Raw genomic sequence first — 22,951 nt, forward strand, 5'->3', positions numbered from 1 at the left:
GAATCACAGAGTCACACATGACTGAATGAGTAAGCATGCACACACACACATACAATTGAGTAAAACAACACAAAAAGCAAATGTTATTGAAAATACATCTCTATTGAAAATCGTGAGATGGATGGGGATCTCTTTTTCTAAGAATTGCTTCATGAATTTGGGGATGAATATCCTTTAATGCTAGAATGAGTTACAGTTCAGCATCAATACTATTTCTGGTTTTTGTTTTTATAGAAATAAGTGCTGTGAAAGCATGATCATATATATTAGTAGATAAGAATGGAAGAAGCAGTGTCACTCAGTCCTTTAAGCAGTTTTTGAGTCATATGCCACAGATCACAGAATGCTTGATCATTTAATGATTTTCAACTGACAGTGTGAATCACAACATTAAAAGCAATGTTGAAAGGAAAAAATTGAAAACCCTATGATTTTTAAGAGGACTTGTTATTCATTAATTAGAGGAATCACTCTGTCAGCTCTCTTTGTGGATGCCAATACCAACATTTGAACATTTGATTTGCTCCTTTATTTGATTCCAAGAGGTGTCCCAAGGCAGTGATATAGGAGGTATGTCTTTATTTTTTCAAAAGTAGGAGAAGGACTGTGAAAGGGAAAATGGAAAAGGACAATCTACACCTCCATTATGTGTAAATCCTCTCTCTGATCAATTTTAGAAATAGCACTTATGGAATTTGAGTATCTAGAAGTTGATTTCCATAAATCAGCCTTGGCCAAGTGTCCCCAAGGTGTCTTGTAAAGTCATCCAGAAGTTAGAGCACCCCAATTTGGAAACAACCACACTAGCTGGTTAGCTTACCTAGGTAGCCTAGATGGGTAGAGGTTGCCTTCCCCACCCTAACTCTGTATAGAACAGTTCCTTCATTGGAGCTTCTTTTCTTCATGGGCTCGATTCATAAAGCTTATATATACAGAAAGATCCTACGTTATCCGAGATGGATCTCAACCATCCTCACTTGGCTGTTTTTCTCCATTCAGTCAGACCTACAGAAAAATAAGATGTGTGGACCTTTGGTTTGAGGTTTCTGTAATTGGACCTCCAAATTCTTTAAATTGTTACCACGGTTCAGTAATACTGACTGTAGATTTGTTTGTTTCTTTCCAGTTTTGTATTCAGAGATTTATCAACTTTGTGGTCAAACTAGGTAAGTTTCCCTCTTTGTCTGCTACTCGGGAGGGTTTGGAGGCTTCCCAGGTGGCACAGTGATAAAGAATCCACCTGCCAATGCAGGAGATGCAAGACACTTGGGTTCGATCCTGGGTTGGGAAGATCCCCTGGAGTAGGAAATGGCAACCCCGCTCCAGTATTCTTGCCTGGAAAAAAATCCCATGAACAGAGGAGCCTGGCAGGCTACATCCCATGGGGCTGCAAAGAGTTGAACGCGACTGAGCAACTGTACACACGATGCTGGGAGAGTTTCAGAGAAAGTAATGAGGGACTTTCATCACTTTGTCCGAGGGTTCAACAAGAACACCTTTTAATCAGTTGTAAACAAGGTTCTATCCCTAATGCTAACTTTCAGAGCCAATCCTATAAAACGGTGAAGTAAACCCAGTTGGAAGGTCTTGGCACCCTTCTGCAAACCTCTCTTTTCCATCTTAGCACTTTACTCACCTTCCTACTCTGTGCACACACCATTTTTTACCCCTTTTCTTCTAAACCATCAGTACTCCCTCCCTTCCCTTGCCTCTGCTCCTTAAAATTCTACTACCACACTATAGCTGATTTCAGCCTAAGTATTTGGAAGCAAGCAGCTTGAATATGTGACTGACTGACAGCTCTCCCAAGAGTATCTGCAATTTAAAAGTTTATTAACACAAGTAAGCTTGAATGGATAGAGGTTTGAATAATATGACAATGTAAAGTTTGAGGGAATACCCTGAATCTGAGTAGAGAAACCTCTCCACAGTCTCCGAAGTCTTATCCATAACAAATGACAAATGCCACCATTCACTCCACTTCTGCAAGAACTTGGCCCTTCCTGAGAACCTGGGTCAAGTCCAGGAAAAGTTTTAGGTTTTTTTCTTGGCAGACCTCCTTCCTTCCTTTCAGAGCCTTTCTGCCTCTTCCTGGCAAGTCCTCCCAAGCCCTAAGCACCTATTATGTATTATGTCCCTCATTCTCATGGGTTTTCAGCCAGCTCTCTTTATCCTTCAAAGACAATGCTTCCCATTTGCTTTTCCACTTCGATGATTTTGGTCATATTTGTGTGCCACCAGTACTAATGGATTGGCCACAAAGTTCGTTCTGGGTTTTCCATAACTAGAAGGAACTTTTTGGCCCACCCAATATTGTTAGCTATTATTATTCCCTTGTCTTAAGCAATACTTTTCACAAAATACCAAAATGGGTTGGTATATATATTCCTAAGGTGCGTAAAAGTAGATATTGAACTACTACTAGGTTTTCCAGTTTTTAAGGAACTAAACATTTCCCTGTATGTCTAAGATCACTTTGCATACCAGCAGTGATACGGCAAAGAAGGATTTTTCTTCCAGTTTTATTGAGATAAATTTGACATACAGCATGTATAACCCTGTTTCTGTCTTTGTTTATTTTTTGTAGTTAAGATTCCACTAATATAGTGCCTTTTTCTGTCTGACTTATTTCAATTTCATTTAGTTCAATACCCTCTAGGTCCATCTGTTATAAGCTGCAAGCTTTCGTTCTTTTTTCAGTTTCAGTTTCAGTTCAGTCACTCATTCCTGTCCTACTCTTTGCAACCCCATGAACCGCAGCATGCCAGGGCTCCCTATCCATCACCAACTCCCAGAGTCCACCCAAACCCATGCCCATCAAGTCGGTGATGCCATCCAACCATCTCATCCTCTGTCGTCCCCTTCTCCTCCTGCCCTCAATCTTTCCCAGAATCAGGGTCTTTTCAAATGAGTCAGCACTTCACATCAGGTGGCCAAAATATTGGCGTTTCAGCTTCAACATCAGTCCTTCCAATGAATATTCAGGACTGATTTCCTTTAGGATGGACTGGTTGGATATCCTTTCAGTCCAAGGGACTCTCATTCCATTGTATATAAGAGAGACTTAATAAATATGATAGCCTTATCATGAAGGTAGCTCTCCCTCTCCCACCATTCATAATAAGAATAGGAGGGTCACTTTGCATTTAGCAAAGTATATTCTATGTATTTAGCCAAGCTAGTATTTTCTTTCCCAGTGCTCAATTGTTACTGACTGTAACTAAGTTACCTTAGGAAAAGAAAATTACTGCTCATACCTTTAATCTAAGAGCAATAGCCAGTTAAGAAAACAAATATCTTCCTGTGCCATATTCTGGTTTATTTCCTTAGACCTACCTTCAAAATCACTAATATTATCTTCAGCTATTTTCTACAATTTCATTTCACTGGTTATATATTTTTCATTTTCATGATTTCTTTTTGGTTATTTCTTCCAAATGATCCCATTCTTTATATGTCCTTCTCTTAGCCTATGGCTTCTATTCTTAAATATTTTATCTCTGTGTAATCTCTTTCAGAATTTTGTGTCATCTTTTCTCGGGATGTGAAATTTGTGAGTTGTGTATTTGCTGGTTCCCATGCAGCTTCTTTTTCCTCATGTGCTTTATAACTTTTAACTCTGAATTCATCTTCAGAGACAGTTGTTTCCTGGGGAATTCGTTGTCCTCCAGGTTGTGAGGTGTCTTATCAAGGGATTTTATATCTGCCTCTGCAAACACTTCAGTTTCATCAGTTCTAACCAAGTCTTTAAGTATATTTTTTAGTATGGTTCCTGAACTAAGCACATAATATAGATCCAGCGTTTATATATGGCACAGGCGTGGGATTTCTTTTACTTCCTTTTCCAGCCACAGCCCTGGCAGAAGTCAGGCTCCCTTGCTTCTTAGGAGAGTTTTTCTTTGTTTGTTTGTTTAGTTTGGTTTTGTTTTTTCTATTGCTTTTTGTATAAGACTGACTACCAACTTGATACTGGGAGTTTTAATTCCACTTCACAGACTGAAGGCTCTATCTTGCATTGCAACCCTAATCTAAACACCAGCACTGAGTCATAAACTATTCCCTTAATTAGTGCGTTTCTCAGGGACTTCTTAGATGTGCTGGAACTAAATTCTGTCTTAGTGATGAAGTCCTCTATCTTTCAATCCACAGCAGTACATCCCTGAATCACATTATCCTCATGGACCATTGGCTTCAGTGTCTCCCTACCACTTTGACCTCTTTATTCCTGATACCTCTTGTCCCTCCTTCTTGCTTTTGAGGTTGACTTTGAGTCTCATTTTGTTTTATTTTATAATTTATCAATTTGTTAAAAAAGCTTCCAGCATTTGTATGTGTTCAGAACAGACCTACGGATTCCCTAAGGGGCTTCCCAGGTGGCGCTAATGGTAAAGAACCTGCCTGCTAGTGGGGGTAGACCCCAAGAGACCCAGGTTCAGCCCCTGGGTCAGGAAGATCTCCTAGAGAGGGCATGGCAACCCACTCCAGTATTCTTGCCTGGAGAATCAATCCCATGGACAGAGGAGCCTGGTGGGCTGTAGTCCACTGAGGCCCCTGAGCATGCATGCAGGGACTTCCTGCATCTGCTCAATCTGCCGTATTGACAGAAATACCCCATCTTTTAGTTCCATTTTATCCTGTGCTAGGAATCACTGTAAGAATATGATCTCTTCTCTGGAATGTTTGTGGCAAAGTGAACTGTCCCAGCCATGTTTCCTGTTTATTTTTCCTAGGTTTTGGAGTGTCGCAGACCAAAGCCATCATGACCCTTGTCTCCGGGATTCCAATGGGCCCACCCCGTCTTCCGCTACAGAAAGCCTCCAGGGAGTTTACTGATAATGCAGAAGCTAAACTGAAAAGCCTAGATTTCCTTTCTTGCACTGATTTAAAGGATGGAAATATGGAAGCTTGTAGCTAGTGTCTATCAAATCAGGGTGTGTACATTGAAATAAAATGCACCTTGAATACAGCATTTATTTCTCAAAGACTTTTTAGATGAGCTTGAACTCAACCTTCCTAGCAAATGAAATCTTACAGCAGTCAACAAGTATTTAAATACCTACTATGATCTTTTAAAAGTTTTTATTTGTGAAAGGGCAAAAACTTCAAAAGGAGTCATAGCCCTAAATCATTCAATATTTCACAAAATTTTTGTAGAGAAATTTTTGCATATGTGGATGAGATCAAATCAAGAGGAAAACTGTACTTGATTAATTCCATTTGCCTTCAGGAGCTCCCATTATCTTAATTCCTGGTTCTTAATTCTATTTTAAAGTTTTCTAATTTTAAACTACTACAATATACTTTCATTTTAATAAATATTCATTTGTAATCTAGGACAACTCTGAGTGATTGCATTTAGGCAGATATTCTAACTGTAATGCCAATTACAATTACATCTAACAACATAACTCAACTATGCACAATTATTAACATATCAGTTCACTTGGCTGCTCAGTCTAACTCAGTATATCTTCTTGCAGATTAATTACAGTGTCACAATTTTCCCCAAAAACTTTGGGTTAGGTGAAGACTTGCTTCAGTTACTATAATAAAGGGCTATTTGGGTGGTTTTCACATAACAAAGGGGAGGCCTTCCGAAAAGATGAATTCATGTCTACTTGCTGCTGTAGAGAACTTCTTAAAGCTCAGAGTTTCACAGAACCAAAGATCTCTCTGCTCTGGGCACTGCAACTTCCTCCTTTCCTCACTGGGAAGAAAGTGTCCCCCAACAGTGCACTGAATTATTGGCAGTGAAAACCAGAGTCCCTTCTGCAGTGAGCCCAGTGGCTACTTACTTTCATTTTCCAGTTGCATTTTCAAGCAGTCACTTTTCAGTGATAAAAAGTTTAGGGAGGACCCAAGGCAATGGCACCCCACTCCAGTACTCTTGCCTGGAAAATTCCATGGACGGAGGAGCCTGGTGGGCTCCAGTCCATGGGGTCGCTAAGAGTCGGACACGACTGAGCAACTTCACTTTCACTTTTCACTTTCATGCATTGGAGAAGGAAATGGCAACCCACTCCAGTGTTCTTGCCTGGAGAATCCCAGGGACGGCGGAGCCTGATGGGCTGCCATCATGAGGTCGCATAGAGTTGGACACGACTGAAGCAACTTAGCAGCAGCAGCAAAGATCTCACTTTAACTTTCTCTACACACCCTTTACTTCTTTTTTTCCTGAAATGTATAATTGGCTGCTCAGCCTCCTCTGTAACAAACCCAGGTGTTTGGTTTATAGCAACAAAGTCTATTGATGGTTAATCCCTAATGCTTTTAAACTTGATTATCCAATCTAGTAACTACCTAGGGTTTCATTTTGTTTCCTGTCTGATGAGTCTGCAGAAGAGAACTGTTTGAAATTCGTATCAGTTTATGCTATTTTTTTAATTTTTTAAATTAACAAGAAAACTTGTTCAAAATGAGAATTCAAAATGAACAATGGATTCAGTTATCTTTGCTAACCCTTTTAAAAATTGGTTGGGTAGGTAACAGTTGTTATATTTATATCTCCTCCCTCCTTTTGCCGACTCAATGGACATGAATTTGAGCAAACTCCAGGATATAGTGGAGGATAGAGGAGCCTGGCATGCTGCAGTCCATGAGGTCACAAAGAGTCAGATATGACTTAGTGACTGAACAACAACACTCCTTTTTTGCCCAGGAATAACACATACTGTTTTCTCATATTTCTGTCTTCTTTAGGAATAAGGTATCTAAATTAGAAATTGAACCATAGTTGCTTATGTGAGCTTATATTCTACCTCATTGAAACTTCTCTGTATAGCTGTTAACTTCCAGAAGAAGAAAAGTGAGGTTTTTTGTTAATGTTTGTTTCTGAGGATGTCATATCCCTATTTAATGATACTAAGGCCAAATTAATTTTTCAGTGAAAATAAATGCTGGATATCCACTAAGCAAAGAGCTCTGTTTTTCTTTTTTTGCTCATCTGAAATTAGCACTTGGAGAGCTTTTAACATGATTAATGAGATCTTGTGAACACAAAGAGAAAGATGATGGTTAAACAAATGACCAAGGCTGAGTTTAAACTTTGTTATGTTGTTGTTGTTTTTAATAATTTTCATTTTATTTCTTATTTTTGGCTGTGCTGGGTCTTTGCTGCTTTGCACATGCTTTCTCTGGTTGCAGTAGGGGCTACTCTTTGTTGTGCTGCATGGGCTTTTCGTTTCAATGCTATCTCTTGTTGCAGAGCACAGGTTCTAGGCATCCAGGCTCAGTAGTTGTGGAGCACAGGCTTAGTTGCTCCGAGGCCATGCGAAATCTTCCTGGACCAGGGATTGAACCTGTGTCTCCTGCATTGGCAGACAGATTCTTTACCACTGAGCCACCAGGGAAGCCCCCAGTGTGTGTTCTTTATACACCAGAGAGAAACATGGCATTGCTGCTAAACCACTAACTCAATAGCTGGCAAAATAAAGTTGAAAAAGATACAAAACCCAAGAAGTGATATAGAAATTTCCATTTATTATCATCAGAGATCAGATCACAATTCCACTCTCAGATTTTTTCCTAGGTTGCAAAGTTTTGACTGTGCTTCTAACAGTAGCAGATGGGGAATGGAAAATATCTACGGACTCTTGAATGACCCATGTATCACTGTTTGGAACAGTGGCAAATACAATAAGAGAATGCCTTTTGCTAAGTGACTTTAGAGGAACAACCATGTCAAAGAGACATAGATTTTAAAAGTTACCATCACTGAAAGATTTGAAGTATTTATGGGGCTTCCTTATATGTGCAGTACATCATGAGAAACACTGGGCTGGATGAAGCACAAGCTGGAATCAAGATTGCCAGGAGTAATATCAATAACCTCAGATATGCAGATGACACCGCCCTTATAGCAGAAAGCGAAGAAGAATTAGAGCCTCTTGATGAAAGTGAAAGGGGAGAATGAAAAGTTGGCTTAAAACTCACCATTCAGAAAACTAAGATCATGGCATCTGGTCCCATCACTTCATGGCAAATAGATGGGGAAACAGTGGAAACAGTGTCAGACTTTATTTTTGGGGGCTCCAAAATCACTGCAGATGGTGACTGCAGCCATGAAATTAAAAGACGCTTACTCCTTGGAAGGAAAGTTATGACCAACCTAGATAGCATATTCAAAAGCAGAGACATTCCTTTGCCAACAAAGGTCCGTCTAGTCAAGGCTATGGTTTTTCCAGTGGTCATGTATGGATGTGAGAGTTGGACTATAAAGAAAGCTGAGCACCAAAGAATTGATGCTTTTGAACTGTGGTATTGGAGAAGACCCTTGAGAGTCCCTTGGAGTGCAAGGAGATCCAGCCAGTCTGTCCTAAAAGAAATAAGTCCTGAAAATTCATTGGAAGGACTGATGTTGAAGCTGAAACTCCAATACTTTGGCCACCTGATGCGAAGAACTGATTCATTGGAAAAGACCCTAATACTGGGAAAGATTGAAGGTAGGAGGAGAAGGGGATGACAAAGGATTAGATGGTTGGATGGCATCACTGACTCAATGGATATGAGTTTGAATAAAGTCTGGCAGTTGGTGATGGACAGGGAGGCCTGAGTTGGACATGACTGAGCAGCTGAACTGAACTGAATGTGTTTGTGGGCTGGGAAGGTATGTGATATGATTTTTTGTTTTAAAAATGTCACTCTTGAAGCGGTGTGATGAGTAGATTAAAAGACAGACTGGGAACAGGGAAACCATTAGGTGGCCTATTGCAATAGGTAACCAGTGGTGGAGACTCAAACTAAGGAAGTGGCAGCAGTGATGGAGGGAAGAGAGTGGAATAAAAGATATTTAGAAAAAAGAATGAACAGAAACTAGATACAGAAGATACAACTGGCACTCTGTATCTGCAGGATATCTCTGTATCCAAGGATTCAACCAAATACAGAAGAAAAATATTGGGAAAAAAAATTCCAGAAGGTTCCAAAAAGCAAAACTTGAATATGCCACATACTGGTAACTACATTGGAGAAGGCAATGGCACCCCACTCCAGTACTCTTGCCTGGAAAATCCCATGGACGGAGGAGCCTGGTGGGCTGCAGTCCATGGGGTCTGGGAGTCGGACACGACTGAGCGACTTCACTTTCACTTTTCACTTTCATGCATTGGAGAAGGAAATGGCAACCCACTCCAGTGTTCTTGCCTGGAGAATCCCAGGGACAGGGGAGCCTGGTGGGCTGCCGTCTATGGGGTCGCACAGAGTCGGACACGACTGAAGTGACTTAGCAGCAGCAGCAGCAGATAACTACATAACATTTACATTGTATTTACAACTATTTACATAGCACATACATTGTAGTTATTAGAAATCTAGAGATGATTAAAATATACAGAAGTATATCCTATAGGTTTTATGCAAATACTGTGCCATTTATTTAGAGACTGGTGAGTCTCCATAGATTGGTATCTGGGAGGGTCCTGGGACCAATCCCCTATGGATACTAAGGGACAATTGCACTTGTATTTGTTATTTATTTCATGTAATAAATCACCCATAAATGTAACAGTTTAACATTGGAAACATTAACTCATGTAGTTTCTGAGGGTTAGGAATCTAGGAGCAGCTTAACTGGATGATTCTGGTACAAAGTCTTTGAAAAAATTGCAGTCAAGCCGTTGGCTAGAGCTTTATTCCTCTCAAGGTTGAACTGGAGCCAAAGAACTCACTTCTGGGTTCACTTACGTAGCTGGGCAGGCCTCTGTTCCTTGCTGGCTGTTGGCCAGTGACTTCAGTTTCTCATGACACTATGGCAGCTTTCTTACTCCAGAAAGATATGAGAGTGATCCGAAAGATAGAGATGGCACACAAGTGAGCCTAAACTCAAAACAGAAGCCACAGTCTTTTAAAGCAATCTCAGAAGTGGCTTACTATCCCATTCCGTGTGCTTTAGTCAAAAAGACCAGTCCTAGTAACAGTGTAGGATGGGACTACACAGGGTTCATATGCCAGGAGGAAAGGATCGTTGTTGGCCATATTGAAGGCTGCCTACTCCAATGATAAAAGAATCAGGATTGAGACCCGAGACTCAAAAGCCTGGGGGACGTTAAGGAGAGAGGTTCACCAAGCATTTACCTATGATCTGAAGTTCAAAAGAAAGTTTGGATAGGAGATTGAAGTTCAGAGGGTATTCATTCACACATAGATGGTAGTGGAAAGCATGTAAGATAGTCCAGGCAGAGTGTATATAGAGTGCTGAGAACAGAACCTGGGCATGACTGGCATTCGGTGCGCTTACAGAGGGAGCTTCATAGGAGTCTGAGATGGAGGGATTGGAGACATGGGAGCAGAGCTGTGCTCGGAGGAACTCCAAAAGCCTCAAATGTGAGGGGTGGTGATGTTCAGAGAAGATCTGCTTCAGAAGTCTCTTTCTCAGAGGAGAATGTTAAAGCTCAGAGGGAAACGGGCAGTTGGCAGATGTCACCAGTCCCCAAAGGACCAGGGTCTTTCAATTACCCCTGGAGTCATCTTGCAAGCGTGGAAAGCCCTGGAACCTCAGAAGTTGAGTACCATGTGAGGTTCCATCCCCAATCACCTTGTCACTGAGCCCCAGGCTCAGGACACGGACTCTCTAGGGCAGCTCAGAAGTAGCATGACTCACCATCGCCTGCCTAAGCTGCAGGGCAGGAGGCTGGAGCTGAAAGACTAGCATCTAATTCACCCCTGGTTCAAGGGAAGGGAAGATTAAACACAGGGCAGCTGAAGGACTTGCCCGGACCAAGGCCAGAGGTGAGCTGATAAATGGTTAACAATTGACTCTGGCAGAAGATTGGGTGGGGGGGTGGGGGTGGGGTGTAGCATTTGCCTAATTCCATGGTCTAAATATTCTCACCATGGGATGAGGATCAAGATGACAAACTAAGAAGATAACAGAGCTTACTTCCCTCTGCAAATGTTACCAAGTCCAAGTCTGCTTGCTGCACAACAGGCCAATGATCAGGAGACAAGGTGTTGAGGCAAGGTGTAGCGATTTTACTCAGAAAACCAGGCATCCGAGAAGGTGGCGGACTAGAGTCCAAGATGTTTTACGGGGTCTGGATGCTAGCTTCTTTTATAGAACAGAGGAGAGAAGGTGAGGAAGTAAAGTGAAAAGGCAGTAAGTCTTGCAAAGTATCTCCTTTGTACAGCCTCCATTAGGGAAAGTGTTAATTCCTTTTTTTCTGCAGCCATTCACAGGTGGACAGGGTCAGGATGTTTCCCTATGAGCTGAATAAAGACATTTTAACATTCTGGCAGAGGGGCAGGTGTTCCCCGAGGCCACGATGTACGCTTATAACTTCAGGCAGCATCTTCTTAGTGATTGTAGAAACAAAAGCAATGGAAAGCAAAGGTTAGAGTAAAAGAAACAGATGGAACAGGAAATCAGATTTTATTCTTCCCTGTTACTCAAATGAGTCAAAAATACGTCTACACGTGGAACAACTGTTACAGAAAACTAACTGAAAATTGGCAGAAAAACTAAACAACTAAGGCTGCAAGAAAGACTCCCATATAATTGGGAAGAAAAGCTTGGAGTGGAGACCTGTGACCTTGGGAGGGGACAAGGGGTAAAGGGGAATCACACAGGTGGCCCTGGGGAGTGAGCAGGTGAAGCCACAGACTGGGCACCCCAGTCCTGGGGTCCTGCCCGGAACAGACAAGCCCCTTTGGCTGCTTGGAGGACCACTAGGACAGATAAAGAAGCTGGGGAAGACTAGATTCCATTCATGAGGAGTGTGCAGGTACTGGTCTGCCATCAGACAGGGTGGAAAGAGGTCTGCCCTAGTGGTTGCTTCTTTGCTGCTATCCCTAATCTGAGCTGGCTTCCCTGATGTTTCAGGTGGTGAAGAATCCACCTGCCAATGCAAGAGACCAGGGTTTGATCCATGGGTCGGGAAGATCCCCTGGAGGAGGAAATGCAATTCACTCCAGTATTCTTGCCTGGAGAATTCCATGGACAGAGGAACCTGGCAGGCTACAGTTCATGGGGTTACAAAGAGTCAGACATGACTGAGCAATTAACACTAGTCTGAGCTAAGAGAACACCCAAGCCCCACATACTCCACAGCACAGCTTGGCAATGAACCTAGTGCCCCGGGACCTGGGAAAGACTTGATCTAAAGATGCAGAGGCAATCCAGGGGCCTGGGGTGTGGTCTGGGTGGGGCAACAGTGGCCGTTGTTGGCACTCACTCAAATGGTGCCACTAAAGCCCACCCAGATTTCTGACAGCAGCATGGTCACTTAAAACCACCATGACTCCTGGTCGCGACCTGGTGAATGCTCTGGCCCACTCACTCCATACCACAGCTTTGCATTTATATGGGATGGCTGCAACACGGGATAAGACATGACTCTGGGCTGCTTCTGAGCAGAGCCACAGATGCCTACACAGGCAGCGCACACAAGCCTTTCTTACTTCACCACTCCCCCACTTTGAGGCAAAGGCTTCAGTATGGGGAGAAGTAAAGATATACACACTTAGGGGCGGTAAAGAATCCACCTGCAGTGCAGGAGACCCCGGTTCGATTCCTGGGTCAGGAAGATCCGCTGGAGAAGGGCTAGGCTACCCACTCTAGTATTCTTGGGCTTCTCAACTGGTAAAGAATCCACCTGCAAAACAGGAGACTTGGGTTTGACTCCTGGGTTGGGAAGATCCCCTGGAGAAGGGAAAGGCTACCCACTCCAGTATTCAGGCCTGGAGAATTCCATGGACTGTATAGGCCATGGGGTCGCAAAGAGTCAGATGTGACTGAGAGACTTCCACTTCACTTCAATAAAAAATTTCAAAGATATAAACTTAAACGAAGCAAAGCCAGCCTGAGTCCAACCCCCAGGGCTTTGGCTCGAGCAACTCAGGAGAACACTGCCAGTGTGGTGACAGCCACTGTACAGAGTCCCACTTCACACCCTGCACAGGCTCTAGCTACTTCAGCACCAACCATGACCCCCTTTATCAAGGTGATGGTGGCAGGCCCACCCTGAGAAAAGATGTGGCTGCTGTCACATCAGATCCAGCGCTCACATCAAAGACACTGGGCACACAGTCTATATAGGAATGGTCCCACAAACAAACACCTATTCAAGACCACAAGATAACTGTTTCACCTAAATTTATAGACACAGAGAAATGTAAGTAAAATGAAAAGACAAGAACTACTCTCAATTGAAAGAACAAGAGACAGTCTCCAAGAAAATGATGAAACAGATATATGTAATCCATCTACCAGACTATATGAGTTCAAAACATTGGTAATAAAAATGCTGTGTTCTTTATCTACAAGAAAATACCTGTAATCCATTTATGCTAGTTGGGTTTCCCTTATCATAAAATGAACAAAACAAAACAAAACCCTGCTGGTTTAAGTACCCTTGTAATGCAAGTTTGTGTGCCTGACAGTGAAGCCAAACAAACTGAAGAGTCGGAGTTTGCAGCAGAGAAAAGTTTATTGCAAGGTCATTCAAGGAGACAGGAAGCTTATGCCTTAAAAGCCCTGAGCTCTTGCAAAGCTCTTTTACAAACCAGATGGGAGTGGGCAGTCTGCGATCAGCTTGTCACAATTCTCTGATTGGCTGATGGTGAGGGTGGTGTCACAGGGTTTAAAAAAATTGGTCCTTAGGCTCCAATTGACTCATGGTCATAATATCTTCCATTTGCTGGAGAGAGGAGGTTTTTTACATCTGCAAAGCAACTCAGGAAATGTGCATCAAACAGTATTGTCTAGGTACTTCAGAGGAACTTTGGGGGAACATTTGGGGGAAGGCCCGTCCCCAGAAGCTCCCATGGCGTCCTGCTCGGTTACACCCTGAAAGAGACAAAGAAACAAAAGATTAAGGTGTTTCCCTGAATGGTTTTGTTTTTAGTTGAAGACAGCAAACCCACGAGGAAAATAAGATTGAGTAAATGCTGTGTTATTCTAATCATAGGAGAAATACCAAAACAAGGGATTAACCAGAGTGAGCTAGAAGAGTTAGGAAAAAAACTTAGTGAAAGAGGTGAAAAATAAGGATGGTTGGTATGATGGGGTCAGATAATTGATTAGTCTGGGTTCTCTGGAACAATCCCAACTTGAAATATTCTGTACTACTGACTCTGTGGGAAGCACTAGAGTTCAAAAATTTAAGTGACTAATACAAGAGTTAACAATACAAATTATTCCAAAGACTGAAGACAAAAGGATATCCAGTTTGAGCTAAAACAACCTTACAGGTTTTAATCTATTCATTTTAGTAAGCATGTGATACGTACCCCAGTTGTAGCAGGGAAAAACCAGTTCTGACTCCACTTTGGAACTATTTGACTTGCTTTTAGTTGCTTTTGTTATTATAATCATACATAATGGCCTGCCTCAGAGAATCCTGCCCCTCTGCCTGTTAAAGTGTCTTTGTTCAAGAACCCTGTCCATCTGTAGATGGCAGGAAGGAAATGAACACATCCCTGTTTGAGGCTTCTCTTTCTAGGAGACAGTTGCAAGATTAATGGCCCTTCTACTTTGTTTCTTCACCTCCCCCAATCTTGAGTCATTTGTCTGCCATCTTCTTGACCAGTCAACTCTCTGAACATAAAGTCATATTCCTTGCTTCAGCCCCTCCTCTCCGATTCTTTGGCCTGTCCATGTATCGGGCAGAGTATTCTTGGACTCTGTTAACAGTGAGTGGCCTGAGAGAGCCAGGCAGAGTTCCTGCCTTCATTGAAATTATTTCTCTTAGGAGACATTCCTGTAAAGAGTATTTGAATGACTACAACAGTATCTGTTGAACACCTACTGTGTGTCAGGAACACACAATAAGCCCACTTCACATGGTGTCTAGTTTAACTACCCTAACAAGCCTCTTCGGAGAAGGCAATGGCACCCTACTCCAGTACTCTTGCCTGGAAAATCCCATGGATGGAGGAGCCTGGTAGGCTGCAGTCCATGGGGTCGCTAAGAGTCGGACAGGACTGAGCGACTTCACTTTCGCTTTTCACTTTCATGCATTGGAGAAGGAAATGGCAACCCACTCCAGTGTTCTTGCCTGGAGAATCCCAGGGACGGGGGGTCCTGGTGGGCTGCCGTCTATGGGGTCGCACAGAGTCGGACACGTCTGCAGCGACTTAGCAGCAGCAGCAGCAGCAACAAGCCTCTGAGGTCCTGCCTGGTAGTTCACCAGGAAAAGAACTCGCCTGGCAATGCAGGTGACACCGGTTCCATCCCTGGGTCCGAAGAAGGAAATGCAACCCACTCCAGTATTCTGGCCTGGGAAATCCCATGGACAGAGGAGCTTGGCGGGCTACCGTCCAAGGTATCGCAAAGAGTTGGACAAGCCTTAGGAACTAAAACAAAACCCCTATAAATTTAGCACCTAACATTTCAGTTCTGTCTTGGAAGGGCACCTCATCTACCACAGGTCCCTATGACAAAAGCTGCAAAACATTTTGATACATTAAAATGCTACCGGGCCCCCCAAGTCCCCCAAACTTTCAAACAGGAAGTGGCTCTGCTACAGAAGAAAGCCAGGCCGGGACCGCGGGCGCCATTGGCAGCCCCATCTCCCAGGCGACCAGAAGCTAACGGCCGCTACGTAGCCGCAGCCCCGCCCTTCCCTCGCGGCGGCGTGGGCCGCTCCCCGCCCCCAGCTCGCTTTCTGCGCATGCGCAGAGCGCTGGCCCCGCCCCCTGGCGCCGCGATCGCAGCCATTTCGCAGCCGCTTTCTTGCAAGTTGCGGTTCGCTCTACCGGTGTCCGTCGCTAAAGGTCGGTGCTACGGACGGTCCTAAGAGGGCTGTGCTCTCGGGCACCAGGAAAGCAGACGAGGGTAAGGGGGAAACGGCCTTGTGGTTTTCGTTGGGCCGGCGTGGGCCCCGCGGCTCTGCCCCGGGCTTTGTTCGCTGGCGCGGGCGGTGGCGGGTTGGGGTGGGGGTGGGGCGCCGCCCCGCCGGGTTCCCGGATTGCAGGCTGCGCGCTGCCTGCCGCGCTGCGCTGCTGGTGGGGTCGGGGGAGCCGCGTTGTTGCCATGCTTGTTCGCGCAGCCTTTCCCGGCCGGGTCTGCTTAACGGCCAGGCCGCACTTCCTCCTCTGGCCTAGCGCGGCGGCGCGGCTGTCGCCGCAGAGGGGAAGGTGGGGTTGGGGGAGGGGTGAGCCCGCCGAGGCGCCGCGCTCGCCTTAGGGCCCTTCGGTCGTTCAAGCCGCACAGAACGGGCTGTTGTCTCGGAGGCGCTGTCCTGCGGCCGCTGTAGACAGAGAGTAAAGGAGTGAGGCAGCGTCCCGGCCCTTCCTTTCCAGGGGTTGTGGTGGGGGTGGGGAGGCAGTCGGAAAACAGGCGTCTGCAGGTTTCCGTAAAGAGATCGCGAGGAATTAGTGTAAAGGGAGAGAGCCACTTGAGATCGGGTGGCGAGGGCAGGCGTCCCGGAGGAGGTAGACCTTTGAACTGTCGGCCGTGGGGCGGAGGATGCGTCAGCGACGGAGGAGGGAGCAGAACCGCAGAGGCCGAAGGGAGTAGTGAGTGTTAACGGCCAGGCAGGCGTTGGAAACTGAAAGAAGGCCATGTGACTGGAGTGTGGTGAGAATTTAATGGAAGCAAGGATTCGGGGGTAGTAGAGTGGAGGAAGTGGGAATCGTTGAGGACGTCATTCCCGTACTGTAGGTGTGCAGAGGGGTAGCAGGGAGATGGGACACCTGCCTTGGAGGCAGAAGTGGGCAGTGGATGAGCAGTGGACTACCTGGCTGGAAATTCTGGGGCCCCCAGTTAGGAGCTCTGTCTCTTGGGGCAGGTTATTCTTGACTTAGTTTACTCACCTGTAACAAGGAAATAATAATAATGCTTTTCTGCACAGTGTGGTAAAGGCTAAGTAAAATAGTTCACGTGGGTGCTCCTTTAAGGGTACCGACGGGCACATAACAAGGGATAGCTATAGAGGATCTTCAGGGACTGGGTAGGTCCCACACCGTCAGTAACTTGGTGAATGGTGGTGCCATTTGGGGAGATGGGAAAACTGGGCTTGGGGGGAAGAAAAACAGGTTTGGGGAAGAAATTTAAAGTTCTGTTTTGACTGAGATGCCAAGGTAGCATCTAAATGGGTCTGTTAGATGAACTTGGTTTTGGAGGTTAAAAAGACTATAAATGTTTAGTATATATTTGGTTATCATCAGGGTATAGTTGGTGTTTAATATTATGGAGTTAGATGAAACTACCGAGGGAAGAAGGAATTTGATAGTGTAGTCCTTCCTATTCCAAGTTACTCGTTCACCTTGAGGGCTTGTTTTTTTAATTAATTATTCATGGTTGGAAGATATCCTTAGCTTTCCACAGCTTTTCGTTGATTGGGTGTCTCCAGGGTTAACTTAGTTGGCAGACAAAGGTCCGCATCATCAAAGCTTGGTTTTTCCAATAGTCAGCTGCAGACATGAGAGTTGGATCATAAAGAAGGGGGTGGGTGTGTTTGTGGGGTGTGGGAGTATGGTAGTCACTCAGTTGTGTTCCAACTCTTTGTGACCCCATTGACTGTAGCCTACCAGACTCCTCTGTCCATGGAATTATTCTCCAGGCAAGAATACTAGAGTGGGTTGCCATTTCCTTCTCCAGGCGATCTTGCCCACCCAGGGATTGAACCCTGGTTTCCTGCATTACAGGCAGATTCTTTACTGCTGGAGCCCCAAGGAATTGATGCTTTCAGATTGTGGTGCTGGAGAAGACTCTTGAGAGTCCCTAAGAGTGCAGGGAGATCAAACCGCATCCTAAAGGAAATCAAGTATGAATATTGATTGGAAGGGCTGAAGTTGAAGCTCCAGTAGTTTGGCCATCTAAGAGCTCACTCATTGGAAAAGACCCCGATGCTGGGAAAGATTGAAGGCAAAGGAGAACGGGGCTGCAGAGGATGAGATGGTTGGATGGCATCACTGACTCAATGGATTTGAATTTGAGCAAACTCCAGGAGATAGTGGAGGACTGTCTGCCTGGTGTGCTGCAGTCCATGGAGTCAAAAAGAGTCCCACATGACTTATCAACTGAACAACAGGGTGACTGTGACTACAAAATAAACTTTATACTAAGTCCAGTTTGATGACACAAGACTTAGACTTAATGCTTGAAATGGGGTTTCTTCTCACAACACAGCAAATTGAATTTGTAGTATATTTTCTCTGGTTCTAAATTTAGTCTCAGATACTTAGCTAGTAATTTAAATTCAGATTTTAGACTTAGGCTAAATATCTTTTGCTATCTTATGGGGGAGTAGAGGGAGAATGTTAACAAGTGCAATATTACATCAAGAAGATATAATATTTTCAAATTTTAATGAATATCAAGGCCTAAAGATTTAGTATAAAATATTTAGGTTCATTAATTATTTTAAGTACTGATTAATTTATGTATTTGGATTTACTAACAATATATTGTGGAGAAGGCAATGGCACCCCACTCCAGTACTCTTGCCTGGAAAATCCCCGGGATGGAGGAGCCTGGTAGGCTGCAGTCCGTGGGGTTGTGAAGAGTTGGACACGACTGAGCGAGTTCACTTTCACTTTTCACTTCCATGCATTGGAGAAGGAAATGGCAACCCACTCCAGTGTTCTTGCCTGGAGACTCCCAGGGATGGGGGAGCCTGGTGGCTGCCGTCTGTGGGGTCACACAGAGTCGGACACGACTGAAGTGACTTAGCAGCAGCAGCAGGAACAATATATTGCCTGCAGCTTTGAGGACAGTCTGCTAGGAGACAGTGCAAATGAGGGTAAACTATTGGATTTATATATGAAATAATTGATGACCATTTCTTAATATAATAGTTTGGGTTTGAACTTGCCTCCACGGTGGATAACTTGGAAGTTATGCCAGAGTTTCTTCCCCTGTAAAATGATGATATAGTAGGATCTATCATGTATATTTCTCACAGTTGTGAGGATTAGATAAAACACATAAAGTACCCCTTGTAAAAAGGAGATTACATAAAATCTCTTTTAAGAAAGGGTAAAAATCACATGTAGTTACCTAAAGATAACCATTTGGGGGGGGATAATTCTTTTCCAGTCTTGATTTATTTATGCATACTTTTTGTGTAGTACAAATTATACTTTAGTATTTGCTTTTTTTTTTTTTTTAACAAAATGTGATGGTCCAATTTCATCATTAACATTTCTTAATAGGCATTGTTAATAGCAGCATGATAGAATATCATGGTAGAATATCCTGTGCTTAATATAGATTTTCAGTAAATTTCAGCCATTGGATATTTCCAGATTGGTAATTTCCACTGTTTACTCTTATAAATAATGCTGTTTTTAACTAACTTGTTTCTTAGGTCTGAAGAAGACAGTTGAATCATGGGTGATGTTAAAAATTTTCTGTATGCCTGGTGTGGCAAAAGGAAGATGACCCCATCATATGAAATCAGAGCAGTGGGGAACAAAAACAGACAGAAATTCATGTGCGAGGTATTAAAAAAATACCGTTTGCATTTATGTGACTTTAAGGCTTATTTTATTATTAAAAGAATAATGTTTTCTGTTTGGAAATATTAATGTGTTGTACATTGGGATATGTCCTTTATTGTGACTTGTCTGCTATTTCTATCGCATTATAAATCATTTTCAAGTGATATGAAATCAGTCATTTTAAAAAAACTTGTGGCTGCACCACACAGCTTGGGGGAATCTCAATTCCCTGACCGGGGTGGAACCGATGCCCCCTGCAGTGATAGCACTGAGTCCTAACCGCTGGACAGCCAGGGAATTCCCTGAGAGTTACTTTTAAAACAAGTGGTAGGTAAATTATTCTAATTAGAACAATGTGTCTTTCACACTTTATGCACTGCCAGTAGTGCAGACTAGAAAAATGGGATTAACTGTCTCTAGTTAGTTACTAATTCCAGTAGAAAGTCGGTGCGTTCTTAACTGCTTAACGTCAGAGTGCTTTAAAATAAATACAGGTAGTTTATTCCTTGGTCTTGTAAAATCGGATTTTAATGTGGAACTTAATGTTGTATTAGAAGAGATTATCTGAGCCACATAAGTTAACATTCTTGCTTTTGGATTAGTTTATCACTGGACAGTATGAATTGAGCATTTTTTATAAGACAGCCTGTGAATTCTTTTAGGTGTGTTATTTTCACTGTTTATAAAGTATATTTCCAGTAATTAACTGTAATCCCTTAATGGTCTAGTGTGGTATGAATTTTTTAAATCCCCAAATTACCCAGGTCACACTCTGAGTGTATTTTTTTCTTGAAGGTTCGCGTCGAAGGATATAATTACACTGGCATGGGCAATTCCACCAATAAAAAAGACGCGCAGAGCAACGCTGCCAGAGACTTTGTTAACTACTTGGTTCGAATAAATGAACTAAAGAGTGAGGAAGTCCCGGCTGTTGGGGTAAGTGTGGCCAAGCACTTGAGACATAGAAGATTATGCTAAGCCAGCATGTATGGAGGCGCAGCGTGATAGTTTTTCAGTGTTGTTTTCAGATAGTATGTTGATGTGTTCCTTAGTGAACCTTGGGGGTGAGTTGTTTTCTCAGAGAACTGGGATGATTTCCTGAAGATTTGGATTTCATTTTCATTATGTACCTGACTTGGGGATTCCCTTTAGTCTGTATGTCTTAGGGTTTTACATATTGTGTTCATTCAAAACTGATTTTTCAGAGCCTGTTGTATTTTGTGTACTTCAAAAATAACATTTTAAACAATATAAAAATCAGTAACATTTTAAGATACATTTGCTCCCATTGACATTTTCTTAGAGTTAAAATAGTATTTGGTACAGTAGAATATCATTCTTGTGTTTTTGATACCGTAATTATTTTTAAGTACATTGTGTGTATGCAGCAAAAGTTTTAAAAAATAAACTTATTAACTAAAAAGTAAAAGTTCGAATTTTCACAAAAACAGTGGTATTGCTGATGTTTTTAAAAAGTCATAAATTATGAAAAAAATCACATTATGATTTAAGCAGATGCCTTAGGTATTACATGAAACATCCAGTTTTTATAAAACCTTTAGAATACAAAAACCCAATCTAACTTGTTTATAAGGGTAAAAATACATGTTTTTTACCTTTCCATTGCATTTACCCAGGAATTGAGTTTACTTTCTAGTATGGTGTACCGCTATATAATTACAAGATTTTTAATTAGTTTGGTTGAGCCATCTGTGAAACAAAGAGATTGGACAAGACGACCTTGATTCTTTTGCAAATATTTGACCCATTGGCCTTTGTTCCATGTGTTATGACCTATTCTAGTTGTGTGTTTTGGTTTTGTTTTTTTTAAGCCTTTTCCTAGGTCTGTTGGTGGCAAGCTCTTTGATTTCTTTTGTGTAAAAATGTTTTTGTTTTACCTTGAATAGAAGATGACGCAATTCTGAGGTGCCAGTTTTCTCTGAGCACTTCAGAGATCATGTTGCACTGTTGTCTTACTTCCGTTGTCTGATGAGAAGTGGGCAGTAATCAAATCATTTCCGCCTGTATGTGTTTTCTTTGGTTGCTTTATTTTTTTCTTTGGTTTCCAGTAGCTTGGCTATGATGTTTTCTTTGTACTCATCCTGCTTGGAGTTTGCTGAAATTCTTGAATCTGTAAATTTATGTCTTTCATCAAATATGGGAAACTTTTGGTTATTTTTTTTTTTTCCCAGATATTTCTTAATTTTTTCTTCTTCTTTTTCTGGGACTTTCATGTTAACGTTATATGAGAAACCTTTTGAAACTATTTTGGAGGTCCTGGACAGTCTTTTTATCCTCCTTTATCTAATTTTCCGATTGGATGATTTCATGTGTATGTTCAGTTTATGTTAAAGATAATCAGTATCTTCAAGTTCACTGATGGTTTTCTGTTGGTTCCGTCAGTCCCCACCCCCACCCCCACCTCCACCCCCCCTCCCCCCGCCGATACTTTTTTTATTATTTCTAAGTTTATTGCCTTTTTTTTTTAAACAGGTTTTGTTTTTCTGGTGGCATTTCTTTTCATCCATTATAAGCATACATTCATAATATGACTGAATTTCTTGTATAGCATTGAGCATAGTTACAATAGCTGCTTTAAAATTCTTAACTGCTAATCCTAGCATCGGGGCCATCTCAGGGTTGGCCTCTGTTGATTGTGCTTTTGAGATTTTTCCTCTTTGTATGTCAAATGATTTTGCATTATATCCTGGGCATTGTGACTATTATATTTTGGAGACTAAATAATGTTAGACCTCCAAAAAGTATTTATTTTGTCATTGTGTTGTCAAGCAGTTAATTTAGACGGACTTACGCGCCAGCACTATCTTTTAAGTGATAGTTCAAATCTCACTTCAGTTTTCTGATCCTGTGCTAGGAGGCTTGAAATCTCTCCTACGTATATATAGTTTAAAGGTTAGCCAGAGATTTGGGGAAAGTTTATACACAGAGTTTGGGATTCCTCTTTGTTTCCTTTCTGGGATTTCTTTCTCACTTTCTAGCAGCTTTGGTTTACCCAAATTCTTATCCTTTGATACTTCCGGCCAGAAAGACTGGGTTTTCTGTTGAGTTTTAGCTGTCTGAGATGGTCTTCCTTAGTAATAAAAGGCATAATAAGCTAGAATTATACTTTCTATTTTTTGCTTTCTCATTTCAAGTTCCTTCTAGAGTTTGCCAGATTTTGTTCACTTTTTAGTGCCCGTGTATAGCTGAGGAGAGTTTTAGGGTTTTTTTTTTTTTCCTGGAGTTCATGTCACCTGCAGGAGTTAGTATAGTAGGAGCTACTGGGCCATACCAGGAATAGTATCCTATTTTCAATTTTTTCTTGTTAGCATTGTAACACATTGAGATCTTTTCCGTTAAGGCTCCAGCTATGCATTTTCTACTTTGTCCCTCACTTCTACACTGGCCTTCTTGCAATTCATCAAATAGGCTAGCACCTTTTCCATCCCAAGACTTTGGTGCTTGACTATTCTTTCTGCCTAGAGTGCTCTTTCCCAGCCATCCTGTTGAAAATTACAAATCTCCTGTTAGCCTGGTGGCCCATCTCCTTTCACTATTTTATTTTTCTCCA

At 42.5% G+C, this 22,951-nt stretch overlaps 2 protein-coding genes across 4 annotated transcripts in view; both read left to right on the forward strand.

Annotated features, from left to right (window-relative positions):
- Window positions 1-6,910, forward strand: part of NPL (N-acetylneuraminate pyruvate lyase) — a 40,160-nt gene extending 33,250 nt beyond the window's left edge. For 2 of the 3 annotated variants that reach the window (XM_015475252.3, XM_024976140.2), the window contains 2 exons: window positions 1,127-1,166; window positions 4,731-6,910. In XM_015475252.3, coding sequence (XP_015330738.1) covers window positions 1,127-1,166; window positions 4,731-4,915 — 225 coding nt within the window. In that variant the 3' untranslated portion in view covers window positions 4,916-6,910. 3 annotated transcript variants of the gene reach the window in all.
- Window positions 6,911-15,650: 8,740 nt separating this feature from the next.
- The window catches only part of DHX9 (DExH-box helicase 9), a 41,204-nt gene continuing 33,903 nt past the window's right edge, over window positions 15,651-22,951 (forward strand). Inside the window, 3 exon segments of the mRNA NM_174036.2 lie at window positions 15,651-15,769; window positions 19,248-19,380; window positions 20,176-20,316. Coding sequence (NP_776461.1) covers window positions 19,270-19,380; window positions 20,176-20,316 — 252 coding nt within the window. The 5' untranslated portion in view covers window positions 15,651-15,769; window positions 19,248-19,269.

This window comes from Bos taurus, chromosome 16 (assembly GCF_002263795.3).
Source record: "Bos taurus isolate L1 Dominette 01449 registration number 42190680 breed Hereford chromosome 16, ARS-UCD2.0, whole genome shotgun sequence".
Classification (NCBI taxonomy): domain Eukaryota; kingdom Metazoa; phylum Chordata; class Mammalia; order Artiodactyla; family Bovidae; genus Bos; species Bos taurus.